At 31.6% G+C, this 22,289-nt stretch overlaps 1 protein-coding gene across 1 annotated transcript in view; it reads left to right on the plus strand.

Annotated features, from left to right (window-relative positions):
• Positions 1–825: 825 nt before the first annotated feature.
• Positions 826–22,289, plus strand: part of LOC106468147 (fucose mutarotase-like) — a 52,169-nt gene continuing 30,705 nt past the window's right edge. The window contains exons 1-2 of the mRNA XM_013928558.2: positions 826–989; positions 9,463–9,531. Coding sequence (XP_013784012.1) covers positions 908–989; positions 9,463–9,531 — 151 coding nt within the window. The 5' untranslated portion in view covers positions 826–907. The remainder of the gene's footprint in view (positions 990–9,462; positions 9,532–22,289) is intronic.

The following is a 22,289-nucleotide window of genomic DNA, read 5'->3' on the forward strand; positions in this document are numbered from 1 at the left end:
TTTTCCATACCCTTGAACAAGACAATAATTCAAGAATCCATGTAGTCCACAGAATCATATTAAAGATGAATGGAAATCCCAATTATTTTATGAAAATAGTAACCATCTCCAAGCAAACCATATTCTCCCCCGTGGATGCTTTTCTACTTCTTCCATTTCAAAGCGAAAAGATCCCACCGTAAATCATGACTGCCTCCAACCCATGCCAATAAATCTCTCATACATCTTTCATGCCAGGCCCACTCAACACCATCCACAAACCAGGAAACCCAGATCCCTTCCATGGCAAAACCAACAATGTGCGACTAACAAACCCAGACAGCGAATTTAAAAAAGAAGAAACCCCAAGATAAGTCAACTCAAACACAGCAGACTCAAACCAACCACGAAGGTACCTTTCATGATAATTCAACCATACGTGAGCGTAAAACTCAGACCCGAACTGTCACCATGAACAAAGGAATTCAAACAGTCTCAACCCGCACCACGGCAACAGCCATACAGCCAAATCTACCTTGGTATCTTAATCCACCATACGTCTACCTCTTTTCAATTCGTCAACTCCCCTAAGAATAGACACGTTCGCCGACTCTCTACCGCCTCTTACTGATGCAACCTCTGTTCTCTTTTTTTGCCGCCGCCCCTAAACCAGCGATGACGAAAAACTTCCCACGACAGACCTTTCGTTGACTTCGAACATAATTTTGCAATAACATATTTTAGTTTCTCTTCTGTTTCAGTATATATCAAAATGTTGGTTCTCCTAATATCATAGTAATAATAAGTTCAACTTCTAAATATACTTATATCATAGCGCCACCCAGTGTTGTTTTCTTTACACCAAGGCGGTAAACTGGGACCTGAGTAAGTAAAGTGGTGTATTATTAGGCATCGGTTCTTATTAATAATGACACTGAAAGGAATTCCAAATATTTTGTCTCCTGATCTTCTACATGTATTATGTTCCATGGGTCATGGAGATGAGATTGGTAAGTACTTTTGTGACGTCAGCTTAATTATATAGATAGAGAACATATAAATTATACGATTTAAATTTTAAGTACATGACAACTTGGCCGTAGCACTTGCAGTAGTACTAGTACTATAAGTTGTGTTAGTAAACTAAAGCGCACTCGGCGGATCGCTTGAAGGTAGCTAGCGGCAAGACGCCACTGCTTGCACAGCTGTTGTTTCGCTTATGACTGATGTTCATTGTGATTTATATGATTCAGACAAATTGGATAGTGATAAGGATATTGCTGCATGTTTTTCGTTGTTCAACAGTAACGTTGGTAAAACTGACAGAACCAAAGTGAAGGATTATGTGGAGAAGACTGTGCGACAGTATGGATGATGCTTTTCAAAGTCATTTAATATTGAGGAAGTCTGTATTTGAGGTAGGCCTAAATTTACAGTAGTTTCAGAATCGCTGACATTTTTATTGTCTAATTTTAAACCTCTTTCCAGACCGAAAACTTGAAATATGTTGTTGTTTTTTTCACGTTAAAAAACGACCCTAACATTAAATTTTTACAGAGTTCTCGAGTGTAGCTGGTTGTATTATTACTATTAGTATTACTAGACTGAGGGAAATGCTACTGCTTTCTATATAAATTTCAGTTATTTAGAATTTAGATCATTTAACTAGTGATTTGAACAAAAGTGATATGTGAATGGTATTTCACTTGTGTTAAAACTAAAAGCAAGCTAATGCACTATTGTTAATGGAATCACTTTTTAATAGCATATTTAAAAAGCTCATTAAAATGGCACAAGTGTAATTATTAGTATGTTATATGTTCTATCATATGATTAATTTTGATTGCAGTATGTTATTCATTCATAGATTTTGAGTAACAAAAAATAAAGGCAGATTTCCTGTGGGTTTGTTAATTTCTTTTATGTATATATCATGGGTGACTTTTTAACATATTTTCTTCTTTTATTGCAGGAGGTTATTAAACTTATGGTCACAAGAAAGCCTTGGAGTACTGTAGGAAGGCCTAGAGTCACAACGGAAAAAGTGGTTTAGCAGCTTGATGGACACTTTCAAATCAGGAATCATCCCGAGGTGTTTCACATCACTTTGGTGTGTCAAAAGGTCACTTGTTTGAAATAGTAGCCATTCTGCAATAACTTGTGACCTGACAAATTAGTATATTAAGTGGCCATCTGGAAAGGGCACTGAAAATATTGTTGCAGACTTTAAAATTGGGTTGCAATAATAATTTGTTTCCTGGAGTATTTGGTTGTATTGATGGCTCACATATCCAAATCAGCAAAGTAGGAAGAGATCCAGCCAGTTATTATAACAGGAAGGGGTTTTACTCTTTGATTTTACAAGCAGTTTGTGATTCCAAATTAAAGTTTCTGGATGTGTTTGCAGACTGGCCAGGATCATCCAGTGATGCACGGGTATAAAAAACCATCCCAGTTTTTTCATAGCTTGTCTCATCATCAGCTGTAAATGATCATTTACTGGAAGACAGTGGCTACCCTTTACATTCATTTTTAATGGTGCTATACAAGAACTATGGGAATATAACAATGCAGCAAAAGCAATTTAATTTGCAACTCGGTTCCACATAAGTTGAAATTGAATGAGCATTTGGCTTGTTAAAAAATAAATTTAGACAATTAAGGTACTTAAACATGAAAAAGTTAGAACTGGTACCTAAAGTTATAGTGGCTTGTTGCATATTTTACAATATATGCATAATTCAACAAGAGAATGTTGTTGTGGATGATGACACTCAACCATCACACATTGAAGAAACAGGTCCAGTTACAAACAAGGAAGCTATTGCAGAGAGAGATTTTCTGACAACCACTTTTCAGTGCCAAAACAAATAACTGCTTTGCAAATATCTGTTATATAAATAACCTTAATAGATTTTTTGAAGTGTTGTTTTCCTAATTATGTTTATAGTTAATTATTTTTTATTTTATTGTGTGCATTCTATAGTAAAATTCAACTGTCAACACTATCTAATGTGAAAAAAAGTTGTCACAGGAGTAATAATGATTAAAAAAAGTGATATTTAACCCTTTAGCATAATGTATTCATAGTATTATAAGACTAAAATATAATGTAGAATACATGGAAAAAACCAGACAGACAAGTTTCTAATTTTAACATAATTATCTTATTATAATGTTTTTAATTTCTTGTTTTCTACTTTAAACATAAATTAATAAAGAAATAAAAAAATTATATCAGTTCTGGACATTTTTTTTTGCAACAAGTTGTAATATTGCATCTGTAAGTCTGTTTATTGCCTGCACCTTTTCTTGTTCCCTGAAATCTCTTTCTTGTTTCTCTCTTATTTTTTTATTTTTGCCTTTCTTTCTTCTAAGAATTCAGTAAACCAGTCTGGAGGCTGGGTGTTCTTTTCATTTTGCCAGACTTGCAACTTGTAGAAAAAGCAATGGGGGGTATGTGTGTCACTGTTTGTCTTGATCAAGTGACATTGATGGGCCTACAATTTCTGAATTTATTGGGTGGGTTAAATATGGGGCTATTGAAGATGATAGGTAACTGGCAGGTGGACTTGAAGAAACTTTGTTCCCAAGACCAGCATCCAATAAGTGAAAAACTCCCAGTTTTTGTAGCCTATCCTGTTTCATTGTTTGTCTTTAACTTTTATATATCTTTGGAAAAGATTTCTTAACTTCTTATCACATGCTTCTCCATTTTCAGGAAACCCTTTGTCTTTCTTTTTTTTTCCCACCTTACTTTACAGTTTTCTTTTTGTGCATAGTGGATTTTCAGACATGTCTGCCATGTCTAACCATATGGCAATAAGGCACTTTACAGCTGTAGTGAACCATTTACCTACGACAATCAGATTATTTTGTACTGATATATACACACACACACACACACACACACACATAATTGTGTTCTGCAAATATAAATTAATAGCATAATATTATGACTTCATTACTTGTACTTCTTTTTCATAAGGAAGCTGCACACAACTATTTTATTATGTAAAGTTTGATAAATAAATGATATATATGTACCCTTACTTAAGATACATAAGAATATAAATAAATTTCAAAGCATTTGCATCTACTACTAGTATACTGCCACAGAAATTTAATGAACTCCATCAGGATCAGCCTAATATTAATTATTTGTATTTACAATAAATTCTAACTTTTTTCCATAATATTATTGGCAATTTAAGAATAAGAATAACATGTCACTTTCAGAAGCTTTTTCCTGGTAAACTATTTCAGTCTCGTTATTGCAATTTTCAGTGTTGTTGGGTGGTGTTAGGCCTCTTAAATGACAAGATGATGTGATGACTGAACATAACAATTAACCATTAATAACTTTATTAAAAATTTCATATGCTTATGCTGGATGTGTAAGTGGAAAAGTATACTGGAATTTCAAATTCAAGCACTACATTCAATTTCAGTAACATTTATTTAAAATATCTATAATGTACATTAACTTTGTAAAGCTTAAAAAGTATGCTCTTTTCTTAAAGTTACACTTAAAATTAACCTTATATGGTGTAATGCCATAATAATAATGCCCTTATTTAATAAATTATCTACGAAGTACAAGCACTATTTACAAATCCACCAAGGCACATTCTGTTATTAGTGTATATATATGAAAAATGTCTTCTGTTTACATAAAACTATAAAGACTTGTTTTATTAATTACAATTTTATTACTAATACTACAAAAATATAGTAAATTAAAAATTTAATTTTCAGTATATCTTGTTACCTGACAAGAGGAATAGGCCTAAAAAGAATAAGAAATTGAATTAACACAACTTTACAGTTTACATTAAACATGGTGAACTAATTCTTGCAGTTCAAGTTGTGATTTATATTACCACAAAAAAGGCATAGACTGACGTAATTCAACATGATCTACAGTTTCACTGTCAAGAATTGCGTGTAAATGACATTACCATCATTGAAATTCACTTCTTTCATGTTAGTCACCATCTTGCAAAATACAATGAAAAGTGAGGTTTTAGCTTGCTGATCTCACTTGTAAGCAGCTTTACTTTATGAACAGTACTGCTTCATCTCTGTATTCAGCATGCTTTTCAAGGATTCTGCTGAGTGTGCTTTAGTTTACCATCACACTTATACTAATACTATAAGTTTTAATAATAATATATTAAGAAGCTGAGGTATATATCAAATTATACACACTGCTAAGATTTGTGGCAAATATTAAAAAATAAAAATGTTTTTCTCCAATACGAAACACATAGTATAATTATAAATACATCAGGATAGATCTAACATAATTAATGCTATGTTTTGTGTTTTATTACCAGCAACAGGTGACTGATAACTTGGATAGTTGGAATAATCGAAAATAATAGTAATCAGAAAGCCTAATTTCAGTTAATTGATTTAACCGTAGTTTTGATTAGTCAGTTAATATATATGATAATAATAACTGAAATCATTGCTCATAGGTTGACTGGACTCTGTTTATGAAAAACACTCTGCTTTTCATCCAGTCACTTCAGTGCATAAGGAAAAATGGTATTATTCATTTTATGTCATAAGAGTCAAGCCAGACTCCCAAAATAGGAGTCACTTCTCCCTTCAGTTAAGAGTTGGACGAATTAATTGATTAATTAAAGTTAGTGTTTTTAATTAGTATTGTTTTTGATTATTGTAATAATTGATTAACATTATGAAAATACAACTAATTGAAGGGAAGGCACTCCCACTGACTTTCTGTCTAATTAAATGTTAAATAAAGGCTATTTAATCACTGTCATTCATTTTGAGCTGCTGACTAGAGGGAAGACTATTGGCTGTCAGCACTCACTGCTGGCTACTATGGTGTTAAATAAAGTGTAAATTTATTGTGCTATGGTTTGGATTTTATTTGGTAACTATTATTTAGTGTTGTGCAAGTAGACATGGATCTAGGAGATCTGGACCCCTTTAATTATTCAAATGAATTAAGAAATTTTATTTTGTGTAAGCAGGTATGGATCAAGAGGAGTCCAGGGGGTCTGGACCCTCCTTCATATTTAAAAGTGACATTAATGTAAATTTGTAAATATTGCTAGTAAATATCTAATTAGACCTCTTCACTTTCAAAGCCCTGGAGTCACTGATAAGGTGTAAATTGTAAAATCTGTTTTTTTACATTGTATTATCATTTATAAATTACATAACTTTACTCATTAATATAAAATAAACTATAATGTTTATTTTTTACTTTGTTTTTGTGTTATATTTGTAATATCACAACTCTTACTTTCCTGATTTTGTGTTTTGATGGAAGTTGTAACAGGAGCTTGCAAGTTTGGAATACTGAACCTTCTGATCATGGGGCAAACACTACTGATTCTGTAACCTCTCTCCTGATGCTAAAGCAGTATTCTTTATCTCCTTCTCATGCCAACCTTTTAATGATGTGATAAATTAGAAATGTAAATTTACGAATCAATTTTTGTTACTAGACATAATCAAATTTGTATTTTATAATACTCTAACAAATCAATAATATGTAACACTGTTAAGTTGTTAGCCTATTTATATGAACAAAGTCCAGTTTCAGTATGACTATCTCTTCTACATGTATGTTGTAAGTAAAAATGACAAGTGGAAACAAATGTCTGCCTGTAGTTACCTGCAGCTTAGACAAGTACTAGTAAGTAGTAATGTTAATATTTATAAGTTGTTTGTCTTATTGATTTCTCAGCATACTATTTGACAGTTTATTCTAGCCAGTATTGTACAGTTTATGTGTATTAAATCCTTATGTTGCATTTTTTTATAGAATTCTTTGTTATATATGCAAGAAATTATAATAAACCATAAAAATAAAGGCATTGTTCCTAAAGTGTAGATATAACAAGAGGTACTTAATGATTTAAAGTACGAAGTTTTTGTTTTATCTAATACAATGTGAAAAACGTTCCAAGCATCTTTATTCATTTTCTAATGGTTTTCAAACTTTGTAAGATAAAGTTATGAGTATTAAGTTTTATTTTATAAAATAAATTGATGTTATTCTAATTTTTGTTATTTTACCTTAAATTTAGGCTACTTAAAGAATATTCAAAATAGTAGGTTTTTACTTTGGCTATGTATGTTATTGCCTAATAAAAATGATTTACGATATTCATTTCCCTTGATTACAAGCCATTTGAGTAACTACATATTTCTAGGTACAACACTTAAAAGCTCCAAAATTAATGTAAACAAACTTATGAACAAGTAAAATAATACTAAATTGGCAGGAAATGTGTATGCTGTGCACAGTATTGTTGCAGGAAATGTGTATGCTGCACACAGTATTGTTGCAGTAGGTGAGTGAGAGTGAACAAGTAATAAAAAATATTTTTCAAAAATTAAGAATGATGTAGGAATGGGAATGCCAAAAAATACAGAAACAAAATAAGTACCAAGTCAATCTTACAAGCTTATAGTTGTTAGTCACTATAAGACTACAGCACTATTCAGTTTAAATATTTTTATTCAAATCTGAATTCATGCAACTGACAGGAATTCAACCTTTAGTTGTAGATAAAAGTTATTCTTGGAAAGATTTGGCTACTTATGTAGTAATTTTTGTATGGTATCTGTACTTTTGGGCATTGCCATCCCTACATCATACTTAATTTTTGCAAAAAGTTTTTGTTGTTACTTGTTTTCCATCTTTTTTTTTTTAACAATTTTATTGAAGTAACTTGACAAGTGAACATTTGTTTTATTTTTATAATTCAATGGACACATATATATTGTTAATATCATATCAGTTTTGTCAGTTTCTCTAATTTTGGATTACACTGGGGGCTAGTGAAGCTGGAATGTTTCCTCCAGGAAGATACTTGTACCTCAGAGTGCTGGACTGACAATAAGAGGATATATACAGAACCCATGCCTTCCAACTTTACCCCAACTCACTGTATATGCATACAATTGACTCCATGCATGCTAGTGTGTCAGATATAAAAGACTGTTTAGTGTAGACTGTATTATTAATTTATTTATTTTGTGTTTGTAATTCATTTATGTTGAGGCTATCGAACATTGTGTGCAATCCATTGATGTCAAGGCTATAGAGATTTCTAGAAGGCCTAAGTGATAGATGTATAAATAGCTGTGACCAGATGAATGGTCTCTAAACTAGCAATGTGACACTCCTACAATAGGTTTTAAATATTCCAAGTACATAATCGGTTTCCCTGACTAGATCATACTATATGTAAGCAATTAAAGTTAAAATGTTAATCCTCTAACTAAAACCTAAAATGTTCAAACAATATACTACAAACTGAAAATGTTGTTTATGTATTTATGTAAAACCAATTCTTTTAAAAATGCTATCTAAACTAAAGTGGTCTCAAACACCTTTCCCTTAAACAACTTAAATAAAGGTGTTAAAGATATGAGACATGGTCTTTACTGTCTGATGAAGGGGATTTGCTTGAAATATCACAGAAAATTAGAAAAAGTTTTCATTTAGACGTGTCAATTTATTATCAAAAGCCACCATTATTAATCTTCCATTTTTATCATTCAGTAGCAGTTAATTCCCAGTCCATGGTGGGTTAGCCAATGTTGGAAATAATAGCACCCACAAGCTTTGATTGATGCAACTATCACTGGAGCATCATGATGTAAAAAACATATGAGAAATGTAGAATAAATGAATAACTAAATAACTGTAGCAATGCAGGCATATATAAATAAAGTTTTCTTTATTTCTGTCAATATATATATGTATATATTCACTCATTTATGTATTTATTTTTAATTTGGCCTAAAATATCCTCCATGGAAAATTAAGTTTCATCTGAGGAAATTTTTTGATGCTGAGCACAAAAAGGGGGGTGGGGTGGGGGTGAGAGAGCTAATCTGAACAAGTACTACAAAACTTGTGATTTGCAGCAAGGACAAACTGACAGTTAGATATTGTTGTAAGCAATATTTCTAATATCTTAAGTTAGATGTTTGCTTGAGTGAGCTTTTAATTATGATGTAATAATTGATAAGCTTTGTGAAACAGGGGTATGAAATAAATTGAAATAATCACTGATGACTGAGTTCAGTTAATGAAATATTCAGTGAGTATGTCTAGTCAGTGTCAAAAGTTATTCAGTGTTATAATAATAGTAGTGAAAGTTACTGCATATATTTAATTACTTAATCTATTAGCCATGAAATTGAGCAAGTATGTTTATTAGTAGGTTGGGTGTAGTACCATTAGAGAGGAATTTATATTGAAACATTATTTCTGAATGTAGCCCTACAACTTGTGTCAGTGTGAGCATAGCCTGTAGAAAAGCTAAGGAAGAAATAAACCAATTCATTACCATTACATGAACTGGACTTTGTATTATTTTTATCAAATAATCTAAGAGAACAATAGAATACATTATAACACTATTATATTATTGTTATTATTTTTACAGTTCTTTAATTCATACTGGGATTTTTATGTTACAGTTTTGGCTGATACCCACTTCCCCACTTCTTCCTTATGCCGTTTAGGCCCGAAAGAGATCAGAGCTGATGGTAAGTCTGTTTTAGTTCTTATATTTCCACACATTGTTCTATAAGATAGAGATTTAGTTAAGTGTGTGTAGCTGATTTTATTGTGATATATAATGGTAAAACATACACACATCAGGATTTTATCTGTAGAATTGAAATATTGAACTGTTGTGATTGAATCTTAATATTCCTATGAGAATTGCAAATTAAAATCTTGCATAAAGTATGATTTTGAAATAACATGTGCCAGTTGTGAATAAAGTAAATATATCTATATATCAAATCATTCTAATGATACGTTGCTTCACTTATGTTAATGCACTACTAACAGCTAAAAATTAATTGACATACTATATGTCTTGTGATGTTTCCTCATGAAAAGTAAAAATTAGGATTAGTGTAATCAATATCCCATATGCTTTACAAGTGGAATAGGTAAAATACATTAATGCACTACTAACAGTTAAAAATTAATTCCCGACTAGCATATTTTTTCATGGACAGGGCGCTTAAATAGCATTAAATTTCACATGTCATCTGTTATTAGATTACTTTAGATTTTCTCTACATCAGAGAAAATTATTTCTAAATCTATTACACTTTCTCTGTAATATATATATATAAAAAGTCCATACTAGCATATATATATATTTGCCCAAACTGGTGGTTAATTAATGCTGAATGACTTTGAATATTACAAAAAAGTTTGAGACCACACTGTCATTACTAAGAAGTAGGCTTAATTTTTGATGTGGGCTTCTATTGTACAAATACTAAAGTTTGAAAAAGATAAGATTTCAGACTTAAGTACTAAATTCCTTGTTGTTATGTATATTTTTTATCTGTTGTTATAAAGTAACTAAAATGTAAAAATTAGAAACTTGTTATGTAAAATTAAAAAAATTTAAATGAAATTAAATAACCAAAATACTCATGATAGCATACTTTAATGAGCATGCTGGCAACTGGATCCTTTATATACAATATATACTGTCTGTGTAATAAATAGATACCATGGTACTCTGAGAGAGTCTTAAGTGCAACCATAAAGAAATAAAACTAAATGAAAATTTTATTAGCTTCAGTAAAAATAATACTGCGTCATTGCCTGTTATAGTGTGCATTCATTGTAGAAAGAAAACAAATAGTTTAGATTATTTCATACTTTTTGTTATATGGTGGTTACAAGGTTGTTCTAATGGACATATATAATGTTAAGGTAGTGAAAATAACATACAATATAGTTTTACCAAAAGAAGAACAAAAACAAGCTTTTGATATTCATTTAGGAGCTTCTAGAAGTTATGCAAATGAAATTTGAAAAAATATTTTCATTCTTAACATGAAAATCACCATGCACTTGGACTAACTGAGAAAAAGCTGTGTAAATTCACAGACGAGTCTTTAGATGAAATAGTTAATTCAAAAATCAGATTTTTTTTTGTGTGCAACAGACTTGTAATGTTTATTAAAATCTTACTAAATTTTGTGAAGATACACTTCCTAAGTTCATAATTATACTGCCCTAAAAAATTAATTTGCGAGTGACTTAAAATTGGTAATAACTGAAATTCACTTGTTTGGTCTGATTCACATTTTGGTAGTGGTGGTTTTGAAAATTGATCATGTGTGTAGTGTCAAGGCCACTACTGTGTCTTTTGAGTCGCATCTTGTCTTATGAGCCCTGGTGTCGGGAAGGAGACCTTGTCAGTGCTTGATGTTGTGGATATGGTGTGGATAACATGTTAGAATATATTCTCCTTTGCTTCCACTCATAGGTTCTTTGAATTACTAATGTAGATTTCTCCCATTCATGCTATACTTGCATGACCCACTGTGGAAACAAGACTAACTTACTGGTTCACCAATTTTTATGAATTATAGTTAAAATGAAACAACAATAATAAAAAAGTAATTGATGTTGAGAAAAATAATTTACAAATAACTGATTAATGTCACAAATATAATCAATTAATTGAAATTAGTGTTTTTGATTATTACTGTTTTCAATTATTGTAACAATTGATTAAATGAAATTATAAATAAATTGATTGTAATGAAATTAATCCACTAACTGAAATTAGGGTTTCCAATTATTTACTGTTTTTAAATTTTCCAACTATCTAAATAATCAAAATGTTGTCATTGTGTTTTTTGTTGTTAAGTGCAAAGCTACATAATGGAGGGAGGGACTCAGGTTTGATCCTATTGCTACTAAATTTGCCTGTCTTTGTTATTGTAAAGCTACTTAGGCTATCTGAAACTGTTGCTAATTTTGAGCTGCTGACTAGAGGGATGGCAAATGGCTAGCAGCACCATCTGCCAACTCTGGCTACTTAAATATTAAATAAAGGCTATGTAATCACTGTCACTCATTTTGAATTGCTGACTAAAGGGAAGGCAAATAGATGGCAGCACCAACTGCTAACTCTCTGGCTACTTAAGTGTTAAGAAAAGTGTTTTTTTGTTTTTTTTACATTGTGTTATATTTTCATTTTATAATTTCCTAGCTGTATTCTTTAATGTTGTATAAGTTGGCTCAGATCTAGGGAAGGGTTTGGACTTCCACCCATCCTTTTTTTTTTTTCCAGAAATTAACTATTCTTTAATGTTGTATAAACCCCTCAGTGGTATGTTTGTAAACTTAAAATGCTAAAAATATGGTTTCAATACCTATGATGGGCAAAGCACAGATAGCTCGCCTATTGTTTAGTTTGTTCTTAAGTATAAACAAACAAACAAATTTTGTAAATGTAAATGCAGATTTGGGGGTCTGAATCCCCTCCATTTTTCATATAATATCAGAAAGAAGCTTAATATGTCAATGCTTTTATTTGATTGGGCTATTAATTATCATAAAACAATTTTTTTAGCTTTTCTGAAAGAAACAGAGCGAGAGTGTACAGCAATCCATTTAAGGCCTCAGCCAATAATTGGTTATTTCTAAGTTAATACAGCAATAAACATCAGTTAAATGTTTCCTAGGTAAATTTTCCTCCAACAATGTGTCTAGGCTTTAAAAATTTAACAAATGTAAGCACTGTGTAACAACTTGTACACAGGAGAAGAAAAAGAAGAATTTGTTGATAGTTTGATATACATGCTAAATTAAATTATGGTGGAGATTTAAATGGTGAAGTTGGAACAATAAGATCACCATGGGAGCAACACCTAGGACCCCATATAGACAGTGAAGCAAAATGGTACTAATGTAAGGTTGCTCCTGGAACTGTGCACATGACAAGGACTTTTCATTATCAATGCCTTTTACCAACGTTGGCAGAGTCAAATAGTTACTTCTTACAAGTGGAATGATTGAAGAACAGCATCACGACTAGCTACATCCTGACTAGATTGACCATAATAAAAAATGTCATAGGCACAGGAGTTATTCCAAACATATAATTAGACAACCAATCACAGATGAGTAGTACTAGATATAAAGACAGGACGATGCAGGAAAAGAAAGAGTTGCATTACCAGTAGAGATTGTCAACACCAGGAAGAGGAAGTAAGGAATAGAGTGAAACAACAGTTGAAGCAGAAATTTGAGACAATTTCTGTATAGACTTGTAGCATTTCTGAAGAATGAGAAAGATGTAAAAACGACTTTACATAAATTACTATAAGAGTGCTGTGGGACATAGAAAATAGGAAGAATGAAAAAATGAGACACAGTATGGTGGATCAAAGAGGTAAAAGCCATAAAGAAGAAATAGTTTTCAAAAATAGAAAAAATGACAAGTGGAAGATAACTATGTAATTTACCTAATAGTCAGAAGAAAAAATAAAAGAGTAGTGAAAGAAGCAAAAGAAATATCATGGAAGAAGTTTGTAGAAGATATGGTGTTTCAGAAATGCCAAGACAGTTCTATAAATTGTAAAGTCAATGAGACAATGGAATGAGCCATTTGACTCTAAAACAGTAATTAATGATGAGAAAGGAAATCCATCAATGGATGATGATAAGAGTAGAGCAAGATGGGTAGATTACTTCAAACATCTTTTGAACCCCTAGAATAAAGTAAGCTTTCAAGAAGCATAGCACTGCAGAGCATGAAGAGCCTGATATTCTGAGAAGTGAAGTTAGAAAAGCGATAAAATCAAGTGCTTGAGATAAAGCAGCAGTATTGACAGATTAAGTGTAGAAGGCATAAAAGCATTTGAAGATGTTGAGGTATTATTGACTCACTAGAATTTTTATAATTATGTGGTATAAAATAAATGTACCAGATGACTGGAAAAAAAGTAATTATACTCGTATGGAAAAGAAAGGGGAACTAAAAGAGACTACTAAGACAAGTGGGAAAGAAAAAATCCTTGAAAAGAAAGTGAGATTAATAATGGAAAACAATTGAGCAAGGGCAAAAGTTGCACTGATGCCATATTCACACTATAACAGCTGAGTGAAAAGATGACAGAATAAAAGAAACAACAAAATTTTGCTTTTATTGACCTGGAAAGAGAATTTATTCAAACTGACAGTTTTGCTATGGACAATATTAGAATATTATGGTGTAAAGGGCAACTTACTAAATAACATAACAGTTTTTTATAAGAGTAGTAAATGTTAAAATGGCAAGTGGACTGATGGATTAAATAGACATCTGTCATGTGTAAAGGATGTCTCCTGTCCTCCCTTCTCATCATAATATATATATGGACCAGATCACAAAAGAAGCAAAAATAATCTGTGAACTCATGTATGCAGATGATCAAACCTTATTTGATAAAGATGAAAAGAAACTCTAAAATCATATCAGTACACTAAAAACATAATGCAAGAAGTATAATATTAGAATCAGCAAGGCCAAGACAAAAAGATTAGCACTGGGAAAATAAGAACTGCAATTGAATATTGAGGAGACCCAACTGAAGCAAAGTAAGGAGTTAAAGTATCTTGAGAGCATCTTCAATGAAGATAGCAAATTAGACAGATAGGTAGAAACCAGATACCAAGAAGCAATGTAACTTTTTAGATGCACACTACCCCACCCCAGTATCCCAGAAAGATATCTCTGTAGCAATAAATAGAACACTTATCAATAATCGTATTTACATGAACACTAACATTTCAATGCCAGGCATGGACCATAAATAAGAGAACAGAGCAAAGAATAATGTCACATGAAATTCCTTCTCAAAGCTGTCAATAAGACCAGAATAGATAAAGTAAGAAACAATGAGACCAGTACTGAAACATAGAGAAGCAGAGATTGAAATGGTTCAGCTACTTGTTGGGAATGAGTCCAAAACAGCTACCAGCAAGAACATATAATTTACAACTAACAAAAACAAATGAAGATCAAAGAAGCATTCATCGATGGTGTAAAGGAAACAGCTAAAAATATGAGACTAACAACTGCTGAAGTGTTACTTACACTTTGTTCTGAAAAGAAGTTTGCATCTACCATAATGCTGAAAGACATAAGTGGAGGAAAAAACAAAAGAAAGAAAAAAGTTAGTATTGTGTAGGACACCTGCAGTTTTGAAACATGGATTTTTTAGAGAGTTGTTTTTTGATTGATTAGAAGTTACAATTCTTGTGAGAAAGATATTTTTCAACTTGTTGATGTTTAAAATAAGTGAAAATGCAAGTGGTATGACTGTGTAAGTAATGATTTTTTAAAACCATTTTGAAATCATGCATCTTGTTTACATGCTATATTTTTCTTTTTAAATATGATTGTAAATAATGGTAACTATTTAATACCAATTAAAAATTTTAAATGTTTGTTATCAATTGTTTTTATTTTCATGTCAATCATGTTACTGTAAATAATGATATAAGCTTTGAAATGGTTGGGTTACAACCTGACTGAGCTAGCAATTTACAGAATATATTAATGTTATCAAAACTTAATTATTAAGGTTACTTTAGGACTATATGGTCAATGTTAGTTAATCCAAAATGCTATATTATTATAATGGAAGTCTCCTTTAATGTAAGAAATGCAGAAACAAGTGGTGATCAACATATCACATGCTATGTATATGCTTGTAAAATATATATATATAGTTACTATATATACACCCTGTAGCTACAATTGGAAGTCAGTAAACACTGGATTGAATGGACTACTGAACTATACAAAATCCACTTCACGCACCATTCCGGTAACTACACAAGTTTTATACACGCATGTTGGCTAGTATATATATATATATATGTATCTGTGTGTGTGTGTGTGTGTGTACATGCACACACATATACATGCCATATGAATTTTTCAAGTTGTATAGATGTATGTATATATATTCAATATAAATATAAGACAATGTGTCATAATATAATAGCACATGTGAACAAATAAACATTTTTAATATTTCTTATAGTTCCTGTATTTCCCTTTTTCTTTTCCTCCTCTCCACTGGCCATAGTAAGACCATTCACAGTTTTGCTGCAGCGGGCCAGATTTTCTCTTAGTGACATTCTGCAATGTGTTAATTAACAGTTATGAATTTATTATATTAATATTCTTCCCCCTTCCATTTCTGATGGAGTTTGGGTCATGACACTTCTTCGACCCTCTTCTACTGTGATGACCCTAAACTCTGGTGGGCCATTGCTGCTGCATACTTTATCTGAAACAAAATATTTTCTAGATATATAGCTACAAAATTTCTGCCTTATTTTCACCTAGAATTGCCATCATTTTTGCCATCTCTTACTTTGCACAATTCTTTTCTCTCCTTTAGTCAGCTTCAAAGATGGCTACTTTATTTGCAGTTTCTATAAAATTTGCAATCATATAGTGTTGGCTATAATTTGACACATCCCATCAGCCATCACTGTGATTGCTGATCCAATGCTCAAACTCAGCTTGGTGCTACCTTTTAAACTACGGCGTAAAGATTTCTGCTGCGGGAGACAGCCTAAATATCTGTGAAATGTTTTAGACATTTGTGTAACATGACCAAAATCAATCATGCAGTAGTAAAAAAAGACTGTGATCCTGTCAGCAGGATTACGTCCGAAAGGGCAGGAACCCTATATATTAACAAATGATGCATGGCATCAGTACAGTTACAATAATACCTTAATATTCATTATGCTAAATGTGTCATGCCTGTTTTTTTTTAATTTAATTTACCTCCATGGCCTGCATGCAACTATATATGTATGCATGTAGTAGATTATGAGGCTTCATATAAACCAGAGATGACACAGTGATGCATATAGTACTGCCCAGGTTTTATTAAAATACTCAAAGCCATTTTTGCTCTAGGCTAACAGAAAAATATTAAGTAATAATAAAGAACAACAAATGTCCACTCTTTATTATGAAACACTACCATGTGTATACAGAGGTGGACTGGCCTGCTGGGTAAACCAGCAAAATTCTGGTAGGCCCCCCTAGAACTCAAGCAATGGTGTCCTCTCAAATTTTATAGTTTACCACTTAATAACATTTAAACTCATGTTAATAAATTAAGACTAACATCCTTTATCTATCTTAGATGGCCAAATTGATGTAGAACAGTATAATAAACGTTGAATGCATTTATACCCATAATATATAGCCAATATGAATTACTCTTTTCATCCAGGCCTTGCCACAGGTAAATATAAAATACATTCATAGCCTCTTCAGGGAAGTGTTTTAAATGGCTAAATGCCTAGCATTCGATAAGCCACTAGTCTAATTTTAGAATTTTGTTTATGTAATAGATGGGAATTTCCAGTTACTTTCTACATATAGGTTTAGATACTTGTGTAAATCTGCCCGTGCATGACTGAACATGACTGTGTGCTACATAGACATATGCACAAGTTACAGCAACATACTTCTCTTCTAACTATTACCTCATAGCTTTATGTTTTATATAAAAATCTGAGAAAAATCATGAAATGACTGCAAAGTATGAGCAAATCCCGGGCCTACTGTTTAAAGCTGACAACAGTCTGTGGACTTCATATGTTCAAACAGTAAATAATGTTGGAAAAAAAGGAGACAAGCCAGTGGATACCAAAATTCAGATCTTCTAAAATGAGCAAGTTGAAGGAGTCTGCAAAGGCCTATAGGAATATTGAATCAGCATTTGCTGTTCAAAGTCCCAGTTGAATAATAAAACAATTCTCAAGAAGTAGATCTGTGAGTAAAAGACTACACCGAAATATAGTTTTTCTTATATAAATATCAGTTTTATCACATTATTATTTTCTAATAATGAGGTAATAATGGTAGTTTTGCTGATATTCATATTTATTATAGGCCTACCTGACAAAGGAACATTTTTTTCCCATAAAAAATATTAAAATTGTCAGCTAAAATTGTTACAAGAATCAGCATTGTGTGGAACTTGTTGATCTTCAAGTTGTTTAATGCCATAATAATGCACTGTCATAAACTCAACTTACAACTATTGTATTAGGATTAATGGGCTTGATGTGCCTGGCAATTTTCCTGACAAATTTCACTGGCAAAAATTTGCTGATATTTGGCAAATCTCACCAGCAATAACAGGACTGAACAGCATATCTCTAATTTTGTACTTAGTCTGCAAGATTATATGATTACCAATATGTTGCACATAGATGCTAATTCTGCACACTGGTTGGCCAATAGAATGCTTAACAGACCCTCATATAACAAGATCAATGTTTATTATAGGGCCTACAGTTGATCAGTCATAATATTCGAAACTTCATCTCTTGAGGAAATCAGTAAGCACAAAACAGTGTCATGTCTATATAATTAATTTGTTTTATGTTTTCAATATCAGTATTTCATATATATTCATGTATTATGTACAATAATATAAATTTTCAACAATTGAAATCATACCATGATAAATGTTGTTTAGACATTTATAAAAGAAATTAAGTTTCTTGGTATGTGCACATTTAATCAGTAATTCTAAAACACTTCAGACCATATGTTATGTGGCATGAAGAGCTGATAACCACAAGCTAGTCAGTACAGGTCTGGTTGATAATGTCACTGCCACAGTGTATTGTATGTACATGATGATGGCAAATTGTACTTAACATCAACAATACTTGCTGATGACATTCGGCAAAATTTGCTAAGTACAGTAAGCTGGATTACTATTATAAGAATGATTGCAAATTATTTCTACATAACATTGTCACAAATTTGATTTTTTCAAGATACAAGGAAACCATCACATCTATTCATTTATTTGATAGAAAGAACTATAAGATCACTTTTTACATTGAACATTTTGAAATAATCAACAGAAGTAAGTGACCATGAAGAAACCCTTGAAACTTTGTGACCTTTTCATTCATGCAAAGATGATAATAATGTTACATTAACAGTTGCAATACGTATGGAAACCCACACAGCAATGAGAAATACAACACAGATAGGAGCAGACAACTCTCATGAAAATGAAACCTCTGAATATATTTTCTAAACCATCAAGTAAAATTTTTTGCTTAACATCCTGTTTAACCACTTTGCCATTGCCACCAAATGGCCATATTTCTGTAAATTCTATAAATATATAAAAATTCTGAAGTAACAAAAACTAATTGCATCTAGGGCACAATTATAGCTTGTTTCGATTAGACAGCAAGTATTGATTACATTATTAGGGAAATCATGTGCTAATGCTAATATGTAGCATATTTTTGCACAATCATTTGTTGCAACCCCCCTCCACATTAGATCCAGCAGGGTGCCTCATTTTGATATGATTTAACTTGTTTCCATGCTGCTTTTGTAACTAAGCTCCACAGAGCTCAACCTACATTTTTGTTTTTGGTCTGGCTGGTTTCACATGAAATTGTTGTATCTCAAGGCTGGAAATTATACTGGCAATGTATCAGTAAAGTAGTTCCAATTAAAAGTGATCAAACTGTCATTTCTCACATGTATTCACACTTTCTCCAACCTTCTTCCATTCAACCATGTTCCAGCCAATTCAACATTTCACCTATGTTCAAATCTCAGAATTTTCCATTGAGAGCCCTACTCTGCCATCACATGTAGGGCGAAGAGAAACATCTATTTCTGAGCATCCCTGGTTGTCTCCCCAGGTTTTTAGTAAACCCCCAAAAAATTTTAACTTCGAACAACTGCCAAGATAAATAAATATATATATATATATATATTCTTACATTAATGCTATATTTGGAAAATCCTTTGGTTGTTTTCTGGTGTTTTGAATTGGTAGTGAAAGAAACTTTATTGCAAATGTATGTCTCCACAAGTTATGACATCATCAGGTGCAAGTAATTTATGTTGTCCCAGGAATATATGTACAGTATGGAACAAAGAAATTACATGACTGGAGATTAGCAGCTTAGTAAAGGTATCTATTTTGCATTTGTTAATGTTTGGTTCTTTGTTTAAAATTATAGTGTTTTGTATAGATATAGTGTAGTTTCTTTTGAGTTGTAATGATGGTAAATATGGGAGGATTTTTTACTATGTTTGGTAACTCTCGTTTCCAGTTTTCTACTGGGTTCTTCATTATAGAATTTTGGACAGTTATTGCATGTTATTTTATAAATGATGTTGGTAATGTGTGATTCAACATAATTTTTACTTACTAATGATTTTAGTGTATGGTCAGATTTTTAAATTCTTGAAGTGAACAAGAATTTTGTTTAATGGCAAGTTTTCTCCAAGTGTGAATTATTTTTGAACTGACTTCACTAATGAATGGTAAACTGCAGTGTAATGTTGTATTGTTGTTTGGTGTATTAATACCAATTTTGTTTGTGAATTGAGTTTGAGGTTTTTGTTCTTGTGGTTGTGTGAAAAGTTTTTGACAATAATTGATGTTAATTTGTTGGTGTGAATGAATGATGTTTTATAAAGTTGATTTCTTCATCAGTGTAGTCAGTTGAACAAAGTCTTAAAGCTGTGTTTATAAGATTTTTTAGTATACTGATTTTTTGCTTGGATCCATGGTTGAAATTCCAGGGGATGTAGAGGCCCAAGTGAGAAATTTTTCAGTGAACTTGGGATTTGAACTGTGTGTGTCAGATCTAATAATGTTGAGGTTAAGAAAAGATAACTTTGTTATTTTTCATGTTCAATGATAGATTTAATCTTCGAGTGACTGGAGTTTAAGTGTTCAAAGAAAGTGTGTGTGTTTGGTAGAAGTGAAACAGATAACAGTGTCATTGACATATCTTTATCAGTATAGAGAAGGATAAAGTGTGGATTGAATGGCTTGTGGTTCGATCTGAGTCATAAATACGTTGGCGAGAACAAGTGAAACAGGGTTGCCCTTGCTTAAACTATCTGTTTAAAGAAAGTTTTTGTTATTGAAAATTAAATTGATTTTTGTTGTTTTGAATTCTAAGAAGGAAACAAAAGTTTACAGGGGATGTGAATTAAAGGATTGAGATCATTACATTAGAGGTCAAGTGCAATATTACAAGCTTCCTTGACAAGAACTTTAGTGAAAAGGGATACATCATCAAAGCTATACATTTTTGCATAGCTGCAAAAAGTTGTATCTGTAAACAAAACAACCCACTCATCAAATTATTGTAGAATTTTTCAACCCATTCCAAAGGATAATGTTACTTTTGCAAATAACTTATTGGCCCAAGAGAGAGAATACATTATTCATATCTTGATTTTGAAGCATTTTCTTTATTTATTTTTTTTGTACAGGATTTGGTTGAAACCCTGCCTTTCTTTGGTGCCACATCAAGTGGTTTGATTATTTACTAATAAAACAAACTGTAAAAACAGCTATAAGTAAAGTTTAAATATGATTCAATATTAATATAATGTATGACTGGAAACCCCACAAAAGTAGCACGTCTTTTTTTTTTGCTTGTGCTTAAGGGGAAGGGAGTTACGGGGAATGTATTAATCAAGCAATGAGAGAAACAGACATGAACACTGCAGTTCCAAGAGTCCACCTGAGGGGGAATATCACAAGAGCATGAACTGTCTATCTAGTGAAATCAGTTATCCTCGTTTTGCTCTTTTGATGATGATAGTTCATGAAACTTTGTGTTACCCAGATAATTAAGACTACTAATTAACTCTTTCACAATGGGTGGATGTGTTTCACATCTGCTCAACTGGGAAGGGCATTTATGCAACAATACATACAGGACTCTTAAGATATCCTCACAAAACTTGGTAATATTTTGTTAAGTTCATAAGTATCTTGTATACAAAGAATGACATTATTTTAATTAAGTCTTTCTATTAAAAATATTATTTATCTATAGTAGTTTATTTGCACTCAAACTCTGAATAGTTCAAGTGAAATATGATTTTCATTTTAAGTATAAAAATACTTTCCTTCATCTTATAGTTTTAATATTTCATTTGCATAATCTATAGAACCTCCTGAATGAATATCAAAAGTGTTTTAAGGTAAATGTTTATATTTTATTTTTCATTTTCTCTACCGTATCACTAACTATTAAAATTAGAGTTTCTTACTTGAGTTTGAGCTTTTTATTCAAGAGTTTTTTTATTAAATGTTTGAAACACTTCAGGAGTGATATATTTCAAAGATAATCTAAAATAGAAAATGATAATGATTGATGTATGCAATTAAATTTCAGGTGTTGCTGTGAATAGGCTGCTTACATCTCAATGTACTGATATTTCAAAATACCATTAAAAAGAGTCAGTTCACACCTCTTTGACTGTGTGTATTCCCCAGTTGAAACCTAACTAATTCTAATAAATAATTTTACTTAATTGTATATAATATTGTATCTTGTTATATAAAGTTTACATAAATATGTGTGGAACTAATCAAATGCATATAGGTCAGCTTCAGTTATTAAGGAAAATTATTAACAACACAAAAAATATAAATAA

The sequence above is a fragment of the Limulus polyphemus genome, unplaced genomic scaffold (genome assembly GCF_000517525.1).
Source record: "Limulus polyphemus unplaced genomic scaffold, Limulus_polyphemus-2.1.2 Scaffold2890, whole genome shotgun sequence".
Taxonomy (NCBI): domain Eukaryota; kingdom Metazoa; phylum Arthropoda; class Merostomata; order Xiphosura; family Limulidae; genus Limulus; species Limulus polyphemus.